Source organism: Oncorhynchus nerka, linkage group LG22 (genome assembly GCF_034236695.1).
Source record: "Oncorhynchus nerka isolate Pitt River linkage group LG22, Oner_Uvic_2.0, whole genome shotgun sequence".
NCBI classification, from domain to species: domain Eukaryota; kingdom Metazoa; phylum Chordata; class Actinopteri; order Salmoniformes; family Salmonidae; genus Oncorhynchus; species Oncorhynchus nerka.
Genome location: NC_088417.1, coordinates 78,634,375 through 78,655,451, shown reverse-complemented (window position 1 = coordinate 78,655,451; position 21,077 = coordinate 78,634,375). Strand labels below are relative to the sequence as shown.

The following is a 21,077-nucleotide window of genomic DNA, read 5'->3' as shown; positions in this document are numbered from 1 at the left end:
CCACAAAATGAGGTGGAAAATGAGATGCACTTCCTAACCTGCACATCCTGACAATATTAAAGACACAGATCTTCAAAGAATTTGAAAACAAACCCAATTTTGATAAACTCCCATATCTACTGGGTGAAATACCACAGCAGCAATATTTGTGATCTGTTGCCACAAAAAAGGGCAACCAATGAAGAACAAACACCATTGTAAATACAACCCATATTTATGTTTACTTATTTTCCCTTTTGTACTTTCACTATTTGCACATCGTTACAACACTGTATATATACATAATATGACATTTGAAATGTCTTTATTCTTTTGGAACTTCTGTGAGTGTATCTACTTCACTTGCATTGGCAATGTTAACATACGTTTTCCATGCCAATAAAGCCCTTGAATTGAATTGGAAGGGGAGAGGAGGGGGAGAGGAGGGGGAGGAAGGGGATAGGAGTGGATAGGGGGATAAAAGTGGGGAGGGAGATGAGGGGGAAATGAGAGGAGGGGGGGAGCAGGGGAGAGGAAGGGGCAGAGGAAGGGAGACGAGGGGAGAGGGCAGTGGCAAGGTTTCAAATCCCAGAGGTCTCAGAGGTCACTAGGCCAGGACCTGTTTCATGTTCCACCCCCTGTGGTGTTGGCAACTTTTAAAGTGTCATCACATTACCCTGAATTTAATGGGGGACAAAGGTCAGAGGAGTGTGATACATTCAGTGTGAGTGTGTGAGTGTGAGGATGATGTTAAAGAGTTTAAGTACAGACAATTTGAATTTTTGGTTTGTATATTTGATCATTTCATTGAGGATACCACCACATGCCTTTTTGGGTTGGAGGGATTGCATTTTGTCCTGTAATTCATTCAATGTAATTTGAGAATCCAGTGGGTTCTGGTAGTATTTAATAGATGATTCTAAGAATTGTATTTGATCATGTATAATGTTTTTGCTGTTTTGTTTTTTGTTATAGGGCCAAAAAGATTGGAAAGGTGGCTTACCCATATATCACCATTTTGGATAGATAACTCTTCGTGTTGTTGTTTGTTTAGTGTTTTCCAATTTTCCCAGAAGTGGTTAGAGCCTATGAATTACTCAATTACATTGAGATGAATTCTGATGTACTGTTCCTTCTTTTTCTGTAGTGTTTTTCTGTATTGGTTTAGTGATTCACCATAGTGAAGGTGTAGGCTCAGGTTTTCTGTTTCTCTATGTTTTAGGTTGGATAGGTTTCTCAATTTCTTTCTTAGGTTTCTGGCTTTATTCATCAAACCATTTGTCCTTGTTGTTCATTTTCTTCGATTTTCTGCTTGAAATGTTTAGATTTGATAGGGAAGCTGAGAGGTCAAATATACTGTTTAGATTTTCTACAGCCAAGTTTAGACCTTCAATATTACAGTGAAATGTTTTGTCCAGGAAGTTATCTAAAAGGGATTGAATTTGTTGTTGCTTAATTGTTTTTTGGTATGTTTCCACACTACTTTCCTTCCATCTATAGCATTTCTTAATATTATTCAGTTCATTTGGCTTTGATGCCTCATGATTGAGTATTGCTCTGTTCAAGGAGAGTGTGATGTTGATGTGATCTGATAGGGTGTATCAGTGGGCTGACTGTGAACGCTCTGAGAGACTCAAGGGTAGAGGTCAGTGATAAAGTAGTCTACAGTACTGCTTCAAAGAGATGAGCTATACTTAAGGTGTACCTACCGAGTCACCTCGAAGCCTACCATTGACTATGTACATACCCAGCATGTGACCGAGCTGCAAGAGTTGTGACCTGTTTTTGTTGGTTATGTTGTCGTAGTTGTGCCTAGGTGGGCATATGTGGGAGGGAATGCTGTCACCGCCAGGTAGGTATTTGTCCCCCTGTGTTCTGAGGGTGTCAGGTTATTGTCCAGTTCTTGCATTTAGGTCGCCACAGACTAGTACATGTCCCTGTGCCTGGAAATGATTGATTTCCCCCTCCAGGACGAAGAAGCTGTCTTCAATTAACTATGGGGATTCTAGTGGTGGGATATTGGTAGCACACAGGAGGACATTCTTCTATGTTGAGATAATTTCCTTTTGAATTTCTAGCCAAATGTTCCTGTTTTTATTCATTAAATAGAGTGAGTTAGGTCTGCTCTATACCAAATTAGCATACCCCCTGAGTTCCTTCCCTGTTTCACAACTGGTACATTGGTGAATGGGACTACTCGCTCTCTCAACGTCAGATCCACAACAACACCAGCAAATACATCACTCCTGTCCTCCTCCTCTCTCCTATCCCTCTCTCTCGCTCTCATCCTTCCTTTCCTGAGTTCCCCTCTATTTATGCATCTGCCACATCACCACCCAACCTGACCCCACTACAGTCAATATAGGGTGTTATATGATGTTATGCCACAATATAGTACTCTATCTAGAAGTACTCCTGTTTTTATTTATTTTATTTAACCTTTATTTAACCAGGAAGGGCTCATTGAGATTAAAATCTCTTTTTCAAGAGGGCTCTGGCCAAGATAGGCAGCACCAAGTCATTACAAAAAAATTACAGACAGACAACATGAAAAACCACAAGTAATCTAGTAGAAACCATTGACTTCACAAGAGTATAAAACAGCAAATTAAAAACATTGACAGGTCAGGGAATCAGCCTCAGAATCCTTCATCAGTGATTTAAAAACACCAATCGGGACAAGTTCTTCCAGTTTAAAAGTATTTTGTAAGGTGTTCCAAGACGATGGCGCAGAGTACATAAAAGCCCTTTTACCAAATTCAGTTGGGACATTTAGAACAGTTAGCAGGATGAAGTCCAGCGAACGAAGAGACGACCCACCACATTTCTGAACAATACAATGCTCAAATAAAAAGGTAGTAAACCCAAAATGGCTTTGTAAATAAAAGTATACCAGTGACTGAGCCTACGAGTGACTAGAGAAGGCCAGCCAACCCTGGTATACAAAGTGCAGTGGTGCGTAAGGGTTTTGCAGTTTAAAACAAATCTCAAAGTGCCATGGTAAAGAGTGTCAATTGATCTCAAACACTGAGCGGAAGCATTCATATATAAAATATCCCCATAATCTAGTAAAGGTATGTTGATGCATTGTTCTGCACCACTGGCCACTTGTCCAATGCCCACCCACTCAAAACCTTCCCCCAAACGCCCTTCACCCCATTACTTCAAGCTTGGCCACAACAGACATCCAGAACTCGCCGTGGTTTAAGAAACAACAACAACTTTGGGAGTGGATGTTGTGTTAGAACACAACACTCCATCACCAGCGCTGTGTTGTTTACAGGGCCTGAGGACTCATTAGGAAACAGTCTTATCTGCAGGCCCATTAGTCCAATGAGCCGAGCTATAGCTATGAGGCAGAAACCAAGCTGGCCTTCTGTTTACACACTGAGCCAGTACACCATGGAAAACCACATGCGCTATAGGGACTGGGGCCAACATGGCTTCCCTGACTTGACACTACAAGACCTTAGTTGATTTTGACTTCGTATTTTATTTTATATACTGTAGGTAGATGGGTGTTGGTCCTCATGATATCCTGGACATAAATCAGGAGAAAAGAGGGAAGTACAAAGCCAACACAGCCTTTGTATTTCCTTCAGAAGGCCCTCTCTCTCTCCTCCACCTCCCTCTTGTTGGTGTAGAGGAGAGCTTCTCTGTCCATTGGAGTCCCTCAGAGACAGACTAACTGTCAATCCGGAGGAGGATAAGCCTTGGATCCCAACTAACAAGTCCCCTATACAGACAAACAAGCAAACAAACATGCTTGCATACACACACACACCCTCCCCTGATTTCTTTTCACGCTTCCCCAGATAGCCTTTGTTCCAAATAGACATTGATTGGCCAAACCACAGTGCAATATGATTTCATTATGTTTGTCAAATAGATGATGCACTTGTTTCTCTTCATTATGCCACACGTCTGCCAACAGAGACACTGATCTTCCTGGAGCTCCGCCAGCAAGCAGTGAGCCGTGTTTGTGCGCGTGCGTATGTGTGTGTGTGTGTGTGTGTGTGTGTGTGTGTGTGTGTGTGTGTGTGTGTGTGTGTGTGTGTGTGTGTGTGTGTGTGTGTGTGTGTGTATGACGTGCAGGCCCAGCGCAGTGCAGTGTATGCTCTACACAGAGTGTGCTCCGAGGTTAACGGAGCTTGTGTCTTACCGTGATGCGCTCATCCCTGTCGTTGATGTTGGTACCGTCTTTCCTCCATGAGATGGTGGGCTCAGGATGCCCACGGGGGGGTTGGCACTCCAGTACGGCAGGTTCCCCCGCCGCCACCATCACATCCGCTGGGTTCTGTCTAAAGTCATCACGCAGTACTGTGGAACAGAAGAGCGTAGGGGTTCATGGCCTGTCAGCATTGCAGGTTGAAATGAAACAGAAAAAAAGCAGCAAAAAATGTTTGACTAATGCACCAATGGACGTATACGTGTCAAATATTCAACACTATAATGACCAGACTCTCGATGTGTAATGACAACACTCTGAAGTCTGAGCAGAGGCAGTCAATCATGTCCATCACAGATAGATAGAGTCTTGAGGTATCTGGACATGATATAATGCTATAGTGTAAAGTGGTCTCGGGGGGCTGGGCCAAATCCCTGATGTGCTTTAGTGGTATAGGACTACCACTCTCTCTGTCTGATTAGACTAGCTCTCTCCCACCTGCCGCTCCACTGTCACTCTCCACTCCAACCCTGAGGGAACGTACAAACACACAAGCAAACATGTGCATCACAATCCCATTTACGACTCCCATGAACTTTGTTTGAAGTGTGAGGTAAGCACGAACAAAATACAACCTCCCCAGTTAATGTTTCCATACCATGTTTGCTCATCAAACACTTCAAGAGAGATAGGTGGATATTTCGCAAGAGCCATTAACAAGCTAGCTAGGTGAAAAACACACACTCAACATCTTCAAAGGTTTAAGGACCATTAACGCAACATTGCGATACATTATACATAGGGTTTCAAAGGGAGGGTATATTAATGGAAACTTTAGAAGTTTACCAGTAACCTTCCCGAATTTTGGTATCATTCAAGTATTTTATGTAATCTATCACAAGACATCTAGAATCCCTTTTGGGTACTTCAGATTATCAAAGGTGTCTTTAATTATCTCTGGCCCTCTGTGTGGCTTTATCACATGTAAAATATATGAAATAACATGATTTTCAAACAAAAAATGTAATGACAAAACTGTAAAACATTATCTTAAATATAAACCATCAACTTAGTGAATAACGTCGGTGTTCAATATGAGGGTTTCAGCATGAAATATCCTTTACTTGCACATTTTATTTATTTTACCATGTCAGTATGCATTTGTGGTCAATGTTTCGGCCTCAAACAGTTGTGAAAAAAGTCAATAGTTGGAAGAGTTGCAGAGTTAACTGAAAATAATGCAATTTTTGATTAGATTATTTTCTGTTGAACCATATAGTCTATCTACTAGAAACTCGTGGACAATATGGACGCAGATATAAAAATGAATACTCTATATGAATAAAACAAGTTTTATTAAAGTATAAATTACCAAAGTTACGATAGATTGCCGTAGATTTTCTGTTAATTACCTAAAGATTCCTGTAACTTTGGTAAACTATCGGTAGCTTTGCAACCCTAATCACACAGCAATAACAGCCTGACACAATTACAGTGTAATGGTAGTTAGCGAATATTTACGGCTGTGGAGGGGAGTGGTAATGGTATCAGACGTTTGTGTGAGGCTCTGTTTTGTCTACTGAGACAATGACTAACTGTAGCTACTGTATCTACTCCTGGTGATATTTAGACACTGATTGGACTTGAAGAAGGGATGAACATACTGGCGTACTGACCTAGCTAACAGAGGCCTAGAGAAGAGATGGGAAAATAAGAGAAAAGATGGGAAGAGAAGAGAAGACGAAATAAGAAAGGAGAAGAGTAGAACAAATAGAGCAGCTATTTCAGCCCAGTCCAGGATGTTTCAGTCAATCCCAGAGTCCCAGTCATTGTCTTCCCAGCCCGTTGTGGATGACTGTACAGCGAGTTAGCGACTACACCCTGAGGGACATCATGCTCTCATAAATTGGAGAAATTGTCCCTCCCTTCTCCGCAGCTCTTTTCATTCTATAGAGAGCAATAGTAATGGTGTCGTTTTGTAGGCACTAACTCCGCTATGGTTCATTGGACAAAGCCTATAGGAAAATTAATGCAGTTTTTGTATGCTTGGTGGATAAATGCCGAAAATAAGTTAAGAGATATTATATGTTTTGTTCTATGAGATAATCTTCATCAGTTAACGTCACCCTTTGTGAATTTTGAAGCATTTACTTCATTTAAAAAAGCACATAAAGGCTTCATAATGCATAAAGGTCATGTTAACTGACTGATATTATCTCATAGAACAAAACGTATAAGATCTCATAAGCCTGTGTTAACGTCAGAACTTATTTTCAGCGTTTATCCCAAAACCCTAATTTTTCCCCGTTCATTTTCCCCATAGGAATGGCTGAACAAACCAGATGTATCTTATTTCCAGGTTTTAGGACTACAAGCTGGCAGGCTCTATTCCCAATACAGTTAATGATGCCCCCCCCCCCACCCCCCCACCCCCTTCTCCCCAGTCCCCTCGCTGCCAGCATTTAATCAACACTGTCTCCCCAAACCAGATTACATTACATTACATTTCACTGCATAGATTACATTGCAGCACATTACATTACCCTACATTTCAGTACCAGGCACTGTATTTTATTTCATTACACAATATGACATTATGTTACATTGTACTGTATTGTAAGACATTCCTCTGTGTCTAGGTTGAATTTGTGTGCACACTAAAAAGTGAATAATGTCTTGCAGCTAAAAAATGAATTTTACATGAACTCATCACAAAAAAACTTTCTAGAGTCTTCCAGAATGTCTAACTGTCATATTTAACAGCTAGTGGTTATCAAGGGAACATGCATGTTGTAAAAGCCATGTAAGTCCATCTATGCAAACCACCAGTGATGTATGCAAATGAGAGTAATCACAGAATTGCCTGACATTTGGGTATGAATAGAATTTGCATACTCACTCACGTTGCTTGCGACGCTACAACCTTATCGGTGCAGCAAAATTATGTAGGTCTGTCAAAATAGACTATATTGTTAGTGGCCACGGGAGCCTGATGATAAATACATGTGTGACATAACAGGTAATCATACCAGCTAGAGTCCCACTGAATACCAGAGTGTGTACCTGAGACTACTGAATGGAATGCTGTTTACCATTTTTACTGGAATGATTTGGTATTGATTCTTCTAGGTCAAATTCTCAGTTATCTGTCACTGCTATTTTTTACTGTAGCTGTGAAGGCAAATTCAGTTTAGCGTAGCTCTAAGAGCAACAACACTGACTGAGGGGGTAATTACATTTGGGTGAAGTACACTTTGGACCTCTGACATTTACAGCCCCAAGCCCAGACAGGCAACACTTCATTAGCCCCAAGCCCAGACAGACAACACTTCATTTTGGACTCACACTCCACAGCCAAAAGGGATAATCCAGTACTTCTGTATCATTTTTTGGGACAGTAGTTCTGAAAGTTGCGCTCACAAGCCAAAACTGGTCCCTGAAAATTGAGTACTACATCATACTGCACATTGACACATCCAGCCCATTGTGCGAAGTTTCAAAAATACTGCCAAAGTTCCTGGGCATGTCTTTAACCTCCCAAATCACAGGTTGTAGGAAAGCAAAATAAAGGGATATAAAGACAAAATAGGAGACAGGCAGAGAGGGAACGAATAGTACCGGTAGCAAATGCTTATTAAAGTGTTTGACAGTGAGCGAGAAGCCTTGGCTTTTCTGGATTCAGGAACATCGTACCGAACCTCCCTTCTGCGCCCCCTAACCTTCAACTCCCAGTCCCTCTCCATCCGTTACAGCGCTTTCATTAACAGCCACTAGCACTCATGGCAAGTCAGGCCATTTATTCCGCCTCCCTTAAACAGTGCATATACAGTATATACAGTACCAATCAAACGTTTGGACACACCTACCCATTCAAGGACTCTTCTTTATTTATTTTTTACTATTTTTTACATTGTAGACTAATAATGAAGACATCAAAACTATGAAATAACACATATGGAAACATGTCGTAACCAAAAAATTGTTAAACAATTTCAAAATATATTTATATTTGAGAGTCTTCAAAGTAGCCACCCTTTGCCTTGATGACAGCTTTGCACACTCTTGGCATTCTCTCAACCAGCTTCATGAGGTAGTCACCTGGAATGCATTTCAATTAACAGGTGTGCATTGTTAAAAGTTAATTTGTGGAATTTATTTCCTTCTTAATGTGTTTGAGCCAATCAGTTGTGTTTTGACAAGGTAGGCGTGGTATACAGAATATAGACCTATTTGGTAAAAGTCCAAATTATGGCAAGAACAGCTCAAATAAGCAAAGATAAACGACAGACATGAAGGTCAGTCAATGCGGAAAATTCCAGAAGGTTGAACGTTTTTTCAAGTGCAGTCGCAAAAAACATGATGTGCTATAATGAAACTGGCTCACTGGAGGACCGCCACAGGAAAGGAAGACCCAGCGTTACCTCTGCTGCAGAGGATAAGTTCATTAGAGTTAACTGCACCTCAGATTGCAGCCCAAACAAATGCTTCACAGAGTTCAAGTAAAATACACATCTCAACATCAACTGTTCAGAGACTGCATGAATCAGGCCTTCATGGTCGAATTACTGCAAAGAAACCACTACTAAAGAACACCAATAATAAGAGGAGACTTGCTTGGGCCAAGAAATACGAGGAATGGACATTAGACAGGTGGAAATCTGTCCTCTGGTCTGATGAGTCCAAAATTGAGATTTTTGGTTCCAACGCCATGTCTTTGTGAAACGCAGAGTAGGTGAACAGATGATCTCCGCATATGTAGTTCCCACCGGGAAGCATGGAGGAGGAGGTGTGATGGTGTGGAGTGCTTTGCTGGTGACACTGTCTGTGATTTATTTAGAATTCAAGGTACACTTAACCAGCATGGCTACCACAGCATAGCGGGACTATAATTTGTTTTTCAACAGAACAATGACACAACACACCTCTGGGCTGTGTATAGTCTATTTGACCAAGAAGGATGGAGTGCCTCCACTATCACTAGATGACCTGGCCTCCACTATCACCCGACCTCAACCCAATTGAGATGGTTTGGGATGAGTTGGACCGCAGGAAAAGCAGCCAATAAGTGCTCAGCATATGTGGGAACTCCTTCAAGACTGTTGGAAAATCATTCAATTTGAAGCTGGTTGAGAGAATGCCAAGAGTGTGCAAAGCTGTCATCAAGGCAAAGGGTGGCTACTTTGAAGAATCTCAAATATAAAATATATAATTTTATTTGTTTAACTTTTTTGGTTACTACATGATTCCATATGTGTTTATTCCATAGTTTTGATGTCTTCACTATTATTCTACAATGTAGAAAATAGTACAAATAAAGAAAAACCCTTGAATGAGTAGGTGTGTCCAAACTTTTGACTGGTACTGTATGTTAACTTAGGGAATGAGGGATATTGGGAACAGCTGCTGAGACGTCATATTAGAAGACCATGGCTGGCAGTCTTGTCGGTGTGTCCTAATGGCTGTGACAGTAATGAAGACGGGGAGCTGCTACCACACAGCAGTGCAAACTAGCCCAGACAGGAGAGACTCAGCTCAGAGAACACTGAGCTCTGCCAGGAGAAAATGGAAAACTACCATTCCTCAACTCTCCACATGTGAGGCACAGGCTGAACTGGATACAAAGAAAACTCACATCTCCCCCAAAATGGCAGGCAGAATGGTCAGTTTTCCAGTCATGGGCCACAGACAATCCTTTCCTGTCTCCTCTGGCTGCCAGCTCCCAGCAGCATCACAAGGAACACAGATATGATTAGTGGGACAGGACTCCAGACCCCACAACATGCTCCAAAATGTACACTGGTGTAAGCTTAGATCTAGACACACTAGCAGGGCCCCTGCTGAAATTGGAAATGGGCGAAGATGAGATGCAGTGAATGTAGATGGCAAAGACAGAGATGGTGAGAGAGGGGTAGAGACAGAGATGGCGAGAGAGAGCTAAAGACAGAGATGGCGAGAGAGAGGTAGAGACAGAGATGGCGAGAGAGAGCTAAAGACAGAGATGGCGAGAGAGAGGTAAAGACAGAGATGGCGAGAGAGAGGTAAAGACAGAGATGGCGAGAGAGAGCTAAATACAGAGATGGCGAGAGAGAGGTAAAGACAGAGATGGCGAGAGAAAGAGGTAAATGAGAGAAATAAAGACAGAGATGGCGAGAGAGGTAAAGACAGAGATGGCGAGAGAGAGGTAAAGACAGAGATGGCGAGAGAGAGGTAAAGACAGAGATGGCGAGAGAGAGCTAAAGACAGAGATGGCGAGAGAGAGGTAAAGACAGAGATGGCGAGAGAGAGGTAAAGAGAGAAATGAGAGAGAGAGGTAAAGACAGAGATGGCGAGAGAGAGGTAAAGACAGAGATGGCGAGAGAGAGGTAAAGACAGAGATGGCGAGAGAGAGGTAAAGACAGAGATGGTGAGAGAGAGGTAAAGACAGAGATGGCGAGAGAGGTAAAGAGAGAGATGGAGAGAGAGAGGTAAAGAGAGAGATGGCGAGAGAGAGCTAAAGACAGAGATGGCGAGAGAGAGAGGTAAAGACAGAGATGGCGAGAGAGAGGTAAAGACAGAGATGGCGAGAGAGAGGCAAAGACAGAGATGGCGAGAGAGAGGTAAAGAGAGAGATGGAGAGGGGGATGGATGGATTGAGACCATCAAAAAATAAGAGGGAGGGAAATAGAAAGAGAGAAAATTAGAGAGCACGAGAGAGAGAGAAAATTAGAGCAAAACAAAAATAGAGAGAGAATGAGACAGAGACCGAGAGAACTATAGAGAGTGCGAGAGGGGAATATTTTTGCATCTCTCTTTACGTATCCCTGAGCAGACTCCTGCTCCTGATGAAGCATCTAAATTGTGCTAATTTGGCCTGCGTACCAGCCAACTCTGTCCAACATTACCAGTCATAAATAACACAGGATTAAACCCTGAACACGCCAGGCCAGGGGAGCCCAGCCAACAGAACAGGGAGAGAGAGAGAGCAGAGCCCAGCGCTCAGCCTCACGGAAAGCAAACACGAAACAATGAGAAGTACAGCATGGGTAATCACTCCCAGATGGCCCCAGCTCTCTCCTCTCAGGCAGACCGCCTCGCTGGAGGGTGAGATGCCTGATGAGCAGCGTGGACATGGGAGAACAAATTGGGATGACCCTCTAATTGGATACATTTTGACCTGACTCTTTCGGTCTCACGTGTGATCACCCCGGCCCCTCTGATCTGATCCAGCGACCAAGGAGAACACTGGCTGACTACAGGCAGTCTAAAGGCCTGCACATGACTGACCTGCTGGATAGCTTATTGGCTAAGTGACTGGGGCCTGATGAGAAACAGCTGTTCCCATGTTGCATGATAAAAGGCATGCCTTGTGGGACACAAAAACATGGCTGCATTTACTTGAGACAGGAACAAAAACTGAACCATGAGAACTCTAGGTAGCCTAGCGGTTAAGAGTGTTGGGAAAATAACCGAGAAGTTGCTGGTTCGAATCCCAGAGCCGGGAAGTTGGAAAAAACCCTAACAATAACTGCTTCCCAATAACTGCTTCCGATTAATGCAGCCCCCCACACCTCTCTGATTCAGAAGGGATGGGTTACACGTGGAAGTTGTGCAACTGCTAGGTATCACTTTCCCCTTCCTTTTCCGTGTAAAGAGTCTCCTAGCTTCAGAGTGTTGTAAAAGCATGATTAGTTAGCGCACAAACAACCTGGTGGGACTGATGTTTTAAGCATTGTTGTTAAAGTAACTGTTCAGTGTTTCAAGATATCTATGATACATTACCCATAATTAATTGCAATATGAGTTAAATGGTAGTTAAATAGGTTGAAAACAGCTTTTATGTGTTGGAATGGTGTGGTTTGGGCAAACTCGTCATTAACATTATTAATGAGAGTAGACTGCTGATTGGCCAGCTCATCCTCCTCAGTAGGATAACATCATCCTTTATGAGGAAAAGCAAGCATTTTTTAAATGGTCTGTTTGAGATGGGGTTTTTTAAGTGAGTTTTCTCAAATGTATGTTTTACGAGTATAGAACAACATTATTAACAAAATATTAACTTTTAAAAGTTACATTTTCACTGGACAGTTACTTTAAGTTGCTAAGAACATTAGGTGATTTTGCAGGATAATCCACATGCGCACACACACGCGCACACACACCACACAATCTGCTAGTTTTCTCCCTCTCTTTCTCACTCTTCTCCACATCCTCCCTCTTCCTTATATCACATTGGCTCTCCCTGTCATCCATCAGCCCCACGTAATTCCTCTGCAGTATTTTTGTAAAGTAATCCTGACAGTCTCTTTCCTTGAACCAGTGTACCTGAAACCGCTTTCTACTCTTAAATCCTCCAAACCAGCAGGTTCCATACTACAACCTCTACTGACATGCAGAAATAGAGGGAGATAAAGGAGGGAGAGAATGAGGGAGAGGGTTGATGGGGAGGGAGAAAGAAGGGAGAGGGAGGGAGAGAGATAGAGAAACAGAGAGGAAGACCGATGGAATGGGAGCAGAGGGAGAGCTCAGTGACTGTGCGCTCGTGTAGCTCTGTGCTCTGCAACGAGCGCTAACATATTTAAGCTATCCCAGCTAGCCTGCCCTGCAGGCCTGTCCGTTGAGCTGAACCCTGCACCTCCTACTCTCTACCTCCCTCTCGCCATCTGATCCCTCGCTCCAGAGCAGAATCCCACAGCCCACTTGAAAGGTGGAGCCCCCTGGACATGGTGTCTTAACCCTGGATTTGATTCCGTCTGACTGCTGGGCCCGTTGGAGCCTCTCTTTCTCTCCTCTTCACTCCCAGCCTGAGGATAGAGCAGGAGCATACTCACTGCAGCAGTAATCCTCTCAACACAGGCAGACAGGGCACACTGTGGCCCTGCAGACAGGGGCCCACACCACAAAGCCCAGTCCCTCATCATCCCAATACATCAGAACATGTGTTAGCCAGACGGGCCAAGGGGTAACCTAACCACTAAACACAGCCCACCCTAATCCTGCCTCTTCCCTCCATTTTGTCTTCTCTATCCTTTTCCTGTGAATGCCGACCTTCTGTGAAACTGGTTGCACCATTTTGTTCAAACTATTTGGTCATGTCTTTGTAGGTATGGTTAGAAAAACGTGACACTACCTCCTCTCATCCTTGTTTCAATTAGTCTATCACTCCAAGTTGCAATACTTTATAATTACAGTAAGTTGTAGGTTAAAAGACAGCGGCTGCCAATAGTAGTTGTGGTTCTCCAACCACCTAGAGTGTGACTGTGTGATGGTGAGCAGAGCCTGGGTTTAGGGCCAGGAGTCTAGTTGAGCACCTGTCACTACCTCAGACAGCCTTGTCATACAATGGGCAGCCAGCCACACTGAGATTCCGTTAGAAATGAATGAGCTACCCCCCAGTGCACACGCTGGGCAAGGAGGCCTGTATAAATACATACAGATTACAGAACACACACACACACCTGCTGGTCATGCAACACTTGGTAGAGACCTCAAAGAACGTTAGGGCGGAACCATTTGGCCCATCAAGCAGGAGTTTGTGTACACTATCTATCCTCTTCCAGTCTGTGGAGAAAACAGATATCGGCCACTCTGGACCAATTGCATTACAGTCTTTGTCCAACTATATGGAGTTGATTTTGTAATACAGTAAAATATTAACATTGATCTAGTGTACCCTGCTGTCAGCCAAGCTGCCATGTAAGGTGACCAGGCCTTAAATAGAGAGGTGATAACTTGTCCAAGGAACATATTCTGTTCTCAACTAGCTATGTTATAATAACCTAATGTTACCACCTTTTCAGTTAAAAGCAATGACACTTCAACAACAGGGAATGGAGAGCCTGTCTTCCCTGTGTCTATAGTGTACTGTTCCCTGTGTCTTCCCTGTGTCTATAGTGTACTGTTCCCCGTGTCTTCCCTGTGTCTATAGTGTACTGTTCCCTGTGTCTTCCCTGTGTCTATAGTGTACTGTTCCCTGTGTCTTCCCTGTGTCTATAGTGTACTGTTCCCTGTGTCTTCACTGTGTCTATAGTATACTGTTCCCTGTGTCTTCCCTGTGTCTATAGTGTACTGTTCCCCGTGTCTTCCCTGTGTCTATAGTGTACTGTTCCACGTGTCTTCCCTGTGTCTATAGTGTACTGTTCCCTGTGTCTTCCCTGTGTCTATAGTGTACTGTTCCCTGTGTCTTCCCTGTGTCTATAGTGTACTGTTCCCTGTGTCTTCCCTGTGTCTATAGTGTACTGTTCCCCGTGTCTTCCCTGTGTCTATAGTGTACTGTTCCCTGTGTCTTCACTGTGTCTATAGTATACTGTTCCCTGTGTCTTCCCTGTGTCTATAGTGTACTGTTCCCCGTGTCTTCCCTGTGTCTATAGTGTACTGTTCCCCGTGTCTTCCCTGTGTCTATAGTGTACTGTTCCCTGTGTCTTCACTGTGTCTATAGTATACTGTTCCCTGTGTCTAAAGTGTACTGTTCCCTGTGTCTTCACTGTGTCTATAGTATACTGTTCCCTGTGTCTAAAGTGTACTGTTCCCTGTATCTTCCCTGTGTCTATAGTGTACTGTTCCCTGTGTCTTCCCTGTGTCTATAGTGTACTGTTCCCTGTGTCTTCCCTGTGTCTATAGTGTACTGTTCCCCGTGTCTTCCCTGTGTCTATAGTGTACTGTTCCCTGTGTCTTCCCTGTGTCTATAGTGTACTGTTCCCTGTGTCTTCCCTGTGTCTATAGTGTACTGTTCCCTATGTCTTCCCTGTGTCTATAGTGTACTGTTCCCCGTGTCTTCCCTGTGTCTATAGTGTACTGTTCCCTGTGTCTTCACTGTGTCTATAGTATACTGTTCCCCGTGTCTTCCTGTGTCTATAGTGTACTGTTCCCGTGTCTTCCTGTGTCTATGTGTACTGTTCCCTGTGTCTTCCCTGTGTCTATAGTGTACTGTTCCCTGTGTCTTCCCTGTGTCTATAGTGTACTGTTCCCTGTGTCTTCCCTGTGTCTATAGTGTACTGTTCCCTGTGTCTTCCCTGTGTCTATAGTGTACTGTTCCTGTGTCTTCCTGTGTCTATAGTGTACTGTTCCCTGTGTCTTCCCTGTGTCTATAGTGTACTGTTCCCTGTGTCTTCCCTGTGTCTATAGTGTACTGTTCCCTGTGTCTTCACTGTGTTTATAGTGTACTGTTCCCTGTGTCTTCCCTGTGTCTATAGTGTACTGTTCCCTGTCTTCACTGTGTCTATAGTGTACTGTTCCCTGTCTTCACTGTGTTTAAAGTGTACTGTTCCCTGTATCTTCCCTGTGTCTAAAGTGTACTGTTCCCTGTGTCTTCACTGTGTCTATAGTATACTGTTCCCTGTGTCTTCACTGTGTCTAGTGTGTCTTTCCTGTGTCTAAAGTGTACTGTTCCCTGTATCTTCACTGTGTTTATAGTGTACTGTTCCCTGTGTCTAAAGTGTACTGTTCCCTGTGTCTTCACTGTGTCTAAAGTGTACTGTTCCCTGTGTCTTCCTGTGTCTATAGTGTACTGTTCCCTGTGTCTTCACTGTGTCTATAGTGTACTGTTCCCTGTCTTCACTGTGTCTATAGTGTACTGTTCCCTGTCTTCACTGTGTCTATAGTGTACTGTTCCCTGTGTCTTCTGTTCCCGTGTCTTCACTGTGTCTATAGTGTACTGTTCCCTGTGTCTTCCCTGTGTCTGTTCCCTGTATCTTCACTGTGTCTATAGTGTACTGTTCCCCGTGTCTCCACTGTGTCTATAGTGTACTGTTCCCTGTGTCTTCACTGTGTCTATAGTGTACTGTTCCCTGTGTCTATAGTGTACTGTTCCCTGTGTCTTCCCTGTGTCTATAGTGTACTGTTCCCTGTGTCTTCACTGTGTCTATAGTGTACTGTTCCCTGTGTCTATAGTGTACTGTTCCCTGTGTCTATAGTGTACTGTTCCCTGTGTCTTCACTGTGTCTATAGTGTACTGTTCCCTGTGTCTATAGTGTACTGTTCCCTGTGTCTTCACTGTGTCTATAGTGTACTGTTCCCTGTGTCTATAGTGTACTGTTCCCTGTATCTTCACTGTGTCTATAGTGTACTGTTCCCTGTGTCTTCACTGTGTCTATAGTATACTGTTCCCTGTCTTCACTGTGTCTATAGTGTACTGTTCCCTGTCTCCACTGTGTCTATAGTGTACTGTTCCCTGTGTCTAAAGTGTACTGTTCCCTGTATCTTCACTGTGTCTAAAGTGTACTGTTCCCTGTGTCTTCACTGTGTCTATAGTGTACTGTTCCCTGTCTTCACTGTGTCTATAGTGTACTGTTCCCTGTGTTTCCCTGTGTCTAAAGTGTACTGTTCCCTGTGTCTTCACTGTGTCTATAGTGTACTGTTCCCTGTGTCTTCACTGTGTCTATAGTGTACTGTTCCCTGTGTCTTCACTGTGTCTATAGTGTACTGTTCCCTGTGTCTATAGTGTACTGTTCCCTGTGTCTTCCCTGTGTCTATAGTGTACTGTTCCCTGTGTCTTCACTGTGTCTATAGTGTACTGTTCCCTGTATCTTCACTGTGTCTATAGTGTACTGTTCCCTGTGTCTATAGAGTACTGTTCCCTGTGTCTATAGTGTACTGTTCCCTGTGTCTATAGTATACTGTTCCCTGTATCTTCACTGTGTCTAAAGTGTACTGTTCCCTGTGTCTTCACTGTGTCTATAGTATACTGTTCCCTGTGTCTAAAGTGTACGGTTCCCTGTCTTCACTGTGTCTATAGTGTACTGTTCCATGTCTTCACTGTGTCTATAGTGTACTGTTCCCTGTGTCTAAGGTGTACTGTTCCCTGTGTCTTCACTGTGTCTAAAGTGTACTGTTCCCTGTGTCTTCACTGTGTCTATAGTATACTGTTCCCTGTCTTCACTGTGTCTATAGTGTACTGTTCCCTGTGTTTCCCTGTGTCTAAAGTGTACTGTTCCCTGTTTCTTCACTGTGTCTAAAGTGTACTGTTCCCTGTGTCTTCCCTGTGTCTATAGTGTACTGTTCCCTGTGTCTTCACTGTGTCTATAGTGTACTGTTCCCTGTGTCTTCACTGTGTCTATAGTGTACTGTTCCCTGTATCTTCACTGTGTCTAAAGTGTACTGTTCCCTGTGTCTTCACTGTGTCTATAGTATACTGTTCCCTGTGTCTATAGTGTACTGTTCCCTGTATCTTCAATGTGTCTATAGTGTACTGTTCCCCGTGTCTCCACTGTGTCTATAGTGTACTGTTCCCTGTATCTTCACTGTGTCTAAAGTGTACTGTTCCCTGTGTCTTCACTGTGTCTATAGTATACTGTTCCCTGTGTCTATAGTGTACTGTTCCCTGTGTCTTCACTGTGTCTATAGTGTACTGTTCCCTGTGTCTATAGTGTACTGTTCCCCGTGTCTTCCCTGTGTCTATAGTGTACTGTTCCCCGTGTCTTCACTGTGTCTATAGTGTACTGTTCCCTGTATCTTCACTGTGTCTATAGTGTACTGTTCCCCGTGTCTCCACTGTGTCTATAGTGTACTGTTCCCCGTGTCTTCACTGTGTCTATAGTGTACTGTTCCCTGTCTTCACTGTGTCTATAGTGTACTGTTCCCTGTGTCTAAAGTGTACTGTTCCCTGTGTCTTCACTGTGTCTATAGTATACTGTTCCCTGTGTCTATAGTGTACTGTTCCCTGTATCTTCCCCGTGTCTCCACTGTGTCTATAGTGTACTGTTCCCTGTGTCTTCACTGTGTCTATAGTGTACTGTTCCCTGTGTCTATAGTGTACTGTTCCCTGTGTCTATAGTGTACTGTTCCCTGTGTCTTCACTGTGTCTATAGTGTACTGTTCCCTGTGTCTATAGTGTACTGTTCCCTGTTTCTTCACTGTGTCTATAGTGTACTGTTCCCTGTGTCTATAGTGTACTGTTCCCTGTGTCTTCACTGTGTCTATAGTGTACTGTTCCCTATGTCTATAGTGTACTGTTCCCTGTATCTTCACTGTGTCTATAGTGTACTGTTCCCAGTGTCTTCACTGTGTCTATAGTATACTGTTCCCTGTCTTCACTGTGTCTATAGTGTACTGTTCCCTGTCTTCACTGTGTCTATAGTGTACTGTTCCCTGTGTCTAAAGTGTACTGTTCCCTGTATCTTCACTGTGTCTAAAGTGTACTGTTCCCTGTGTCTTCACTGTGTCTATAGTATACTGTTCCCTGTCTTCACTGTGTCTATAGTGTACTGTTCCCTGTGTTTCCCTGTGTCTATAGTGTACTGTTCCCTGTGTCTTCACTGTGTCTATAGTGTACTGTTCCCTGTGTCTATAGTGTACTGTTCCCTGTGTCTTCACTGTGTCTATAGTGTACTGTTCCCTGTGTCTAAAGTGTACTGTTCCCTGTATCTTCACTGTGTCTAAAGTGTACTGTTCCCTGTGTCTTCACTGTGTCTATAGTGTACTGTTCCCCGTGTCTTCACTGTGTCTATAGTGTACTGTTCCCTGTATCTTCACTGTGTCTATAGTGTACTGTTCCCCGTGTCTCCACTGTGTCTATAGTGTACTGTTCCCCGTGTCTTCACTGTGTCTAAAGTGTACTGTTCCCTGTGTCTTCACTGTGTCTATAGTATACTGTTCCCTGTGTCTAAAGTGTACTGTTCCCTGTATCTTCACTGTGTCTATAGTGTACTGTTCCCTGTGTCTAAAGTGTACTGTTCCCTGTGTCTTCACTGTGTCTAAAGTGTACTGTTCCCTGTATCTTCACTGTGTCTATAGTGTACTGTGTCTATAGTGTACTGTTCCCTGTCTTCACTGTGTCTATAGTGTACTGTTCCCTGTTTCCCTGTGTCTATAGTGTACTGTTCCCTGTCTTCACTGTGTCTATAGTGTACTGTTCCCTGTGTCTAAAGTGTACTGTTCCCTGTATCTTCACTGTGTCTAAAGTGTACTGTTCCCTGTATCTTCACTGTGTCTATAGTGTACTGTTCCCTGTGTCTTCACTGTGTCTATAGTGTACTGTTCCCTGTGTCTATAGTGTACTGTTCCCTGTGTCTTCCCTGTGTCTATAGTGTACTGTTCCCTGTGTCTTCACTGTGTCTATAGTGTACTGTTCCCTGTGTCTATAGAGTACTGTTCCCTGTGTCTATAGTGTACTTCACTGTTCCCTGTCTTCACTGTGTCTAAAGTGTACTGTTCCCTGTGTCTTCACTGTGTCTATAGTATACTGTTCCCTGTGTCTAAAGTGTACGGTTCCCTGTCTTCACTGTGTCTATAGTGTACTGTTCCATGTCTTCACTGTGTCTATAGTGTACTGTTCCCTGTGTCTTCTGTTCCCTGTGTCTTCACTGTGTCTAAAGTGTACTGTTCCCTGTGTCTTCACTGTGTCTATAGTATACTGTTCCCTGTCTTCACTGTGTCTATAGTGTACTGTTCCCTGTGTTTCCCTGTGTCTAAAGTGTACTGTTCCCTGTTTCTTCACTGTGTCTAAAGTGTACTGTTCCCTGTGTCTTCCCTGTGTCTATAGTGTACTGTTCCCTGTGTCTTCACTGTGTCTATAGTGTACTGTTCCCTGTGTCTTCACTGTGTCTATAGTGTACTGTTCCCTGTATCTTCACTGTGTCTAAAGTGTACTGTTCCCTGTGTCTTCACTGTGTCTATGTCTATAGTGTACTGTTCCCTGTATCTTCAATGTGTCTATAGTGTACTGTTCCCCGTGTCTCCACTGTGTCTATAGTGTACTGTTCCCTGTATCTTCACTGTGTCTAAAGTGTACTGTTCCCTGTGTCTTCACTGTGTCTATAGTGTACTGTTCTGTTCCCTGTGTCTTCACTGTGTCTATAGTGTACTGTTCCTGTGTCTATAGTGTACTGTTCTTGTCTTCCACTGTGTCTATAGTGTACTGTTCCCCGTGTCTTCACTGTGTCTATAGTGTACTGTTCCCTGTATCTTCACTGTGTCTATAGTGTACTGTTCCCCGTGTCTCCACTGTGTCTATAGTGTACTGTTCCCCGTGTCTTCACTGTGTCTATAGTGTACTGTTCCCTGTGTCTTCACTGTGTCTATAGTGTACTGTTCCCTGTGTCTACTGTGTCTATAGTGTACTGTTCCCTGTGTCTATAGTGTCTCCCCTGTACTTCACTGTGTCTATAGTGTACTGTTCCCTGTGTCTACTGTGTCTATAGTGTACTGTTCCCTGTGTCTTCACTGTGTCTATAGTGTACTGTTCCCTGTGTCTATAGTGTACTGTTCCACTGTGTCTATAGTGTACTGTTCCCTGTGTCTATAGTGTACTGTTCCCTGTGTCTATAGTGTACTGTTCCCTGTGTCTATAGTGTACTGTTCCCTGTGTCTTCACTGTGTCTATAGTGTACTGTTTCCTGTGTCTGTGTCTAGTGTACTGTTCCCTGTGTCTTCACTGTGTCTATAGTGTACTGTCCCTGTGTCTATAGTGTACTGTTCCCTGTATCTTCACTGTGTCTATAGTGTACTGTTCCCTGTGTCTTCACTGTGTCTATAGTATACTGTTCCCTGTCTTCACTGTGTCTATAGTGTACTGTTCCCTGTCTTCACTGTGTCTATAGTGTACTGTTCCCTGTGTCTAAAGTGTACTGTTCCCTGTATCTTCACTGTGTCTAAAGTGTACTGTTCCCTGTGTCTTCACTGTGTCTATAGTGTTCCCTGTCTTCACTGTTCCCCCTGTGTTTCTGTGTCTATAGTGTACTGTTCCTGTCTTCACTGTGTCTATAGTGTACTGTTCCCTGTGTCTATGTCTTCACTGTGTCTATAGTGTACTGTTCCCTGTACTATAGTTGTTCCCTGTGTCTATAGTGTACTGTTCCCTGTGTCTTCACTGTGTCTATAGTGTACTGTTCCCTGTGTCTTCACTGTGTCTATAGTGTACTGTTCCTGTGTCTTCACTGTGTCTATAGTATACTAAAGTGTGTACTGTTCCCTGTATCTTCCTGTGTCTATAGTGTACTGTTCCCTGTGTCTTCACTGT

General features: G+C 43.4%; 1 protein-coding gene across 1 annotated transcript in view; it reads right to left on the bottom strand.

Moving 5' to 3' along the window:
- Positions 1-21,077, bottom strand: part of LOC115105785 (roundabout homolog 1-like) — a 188,467-nt gene that overhangs the window by 35,641 nt on the left and 131,749 nt on the right. The window contains exon 3 of the mRNA XM_029628166.2: positions 4,142-4,299. Coding sequence (XP_029484026.2) covers positions 4,142-4,299 — 158 coding nt within the window. The remainder of the gene's footprint in view (positions 1-4,141; positions 4,300-21,077) is intronic.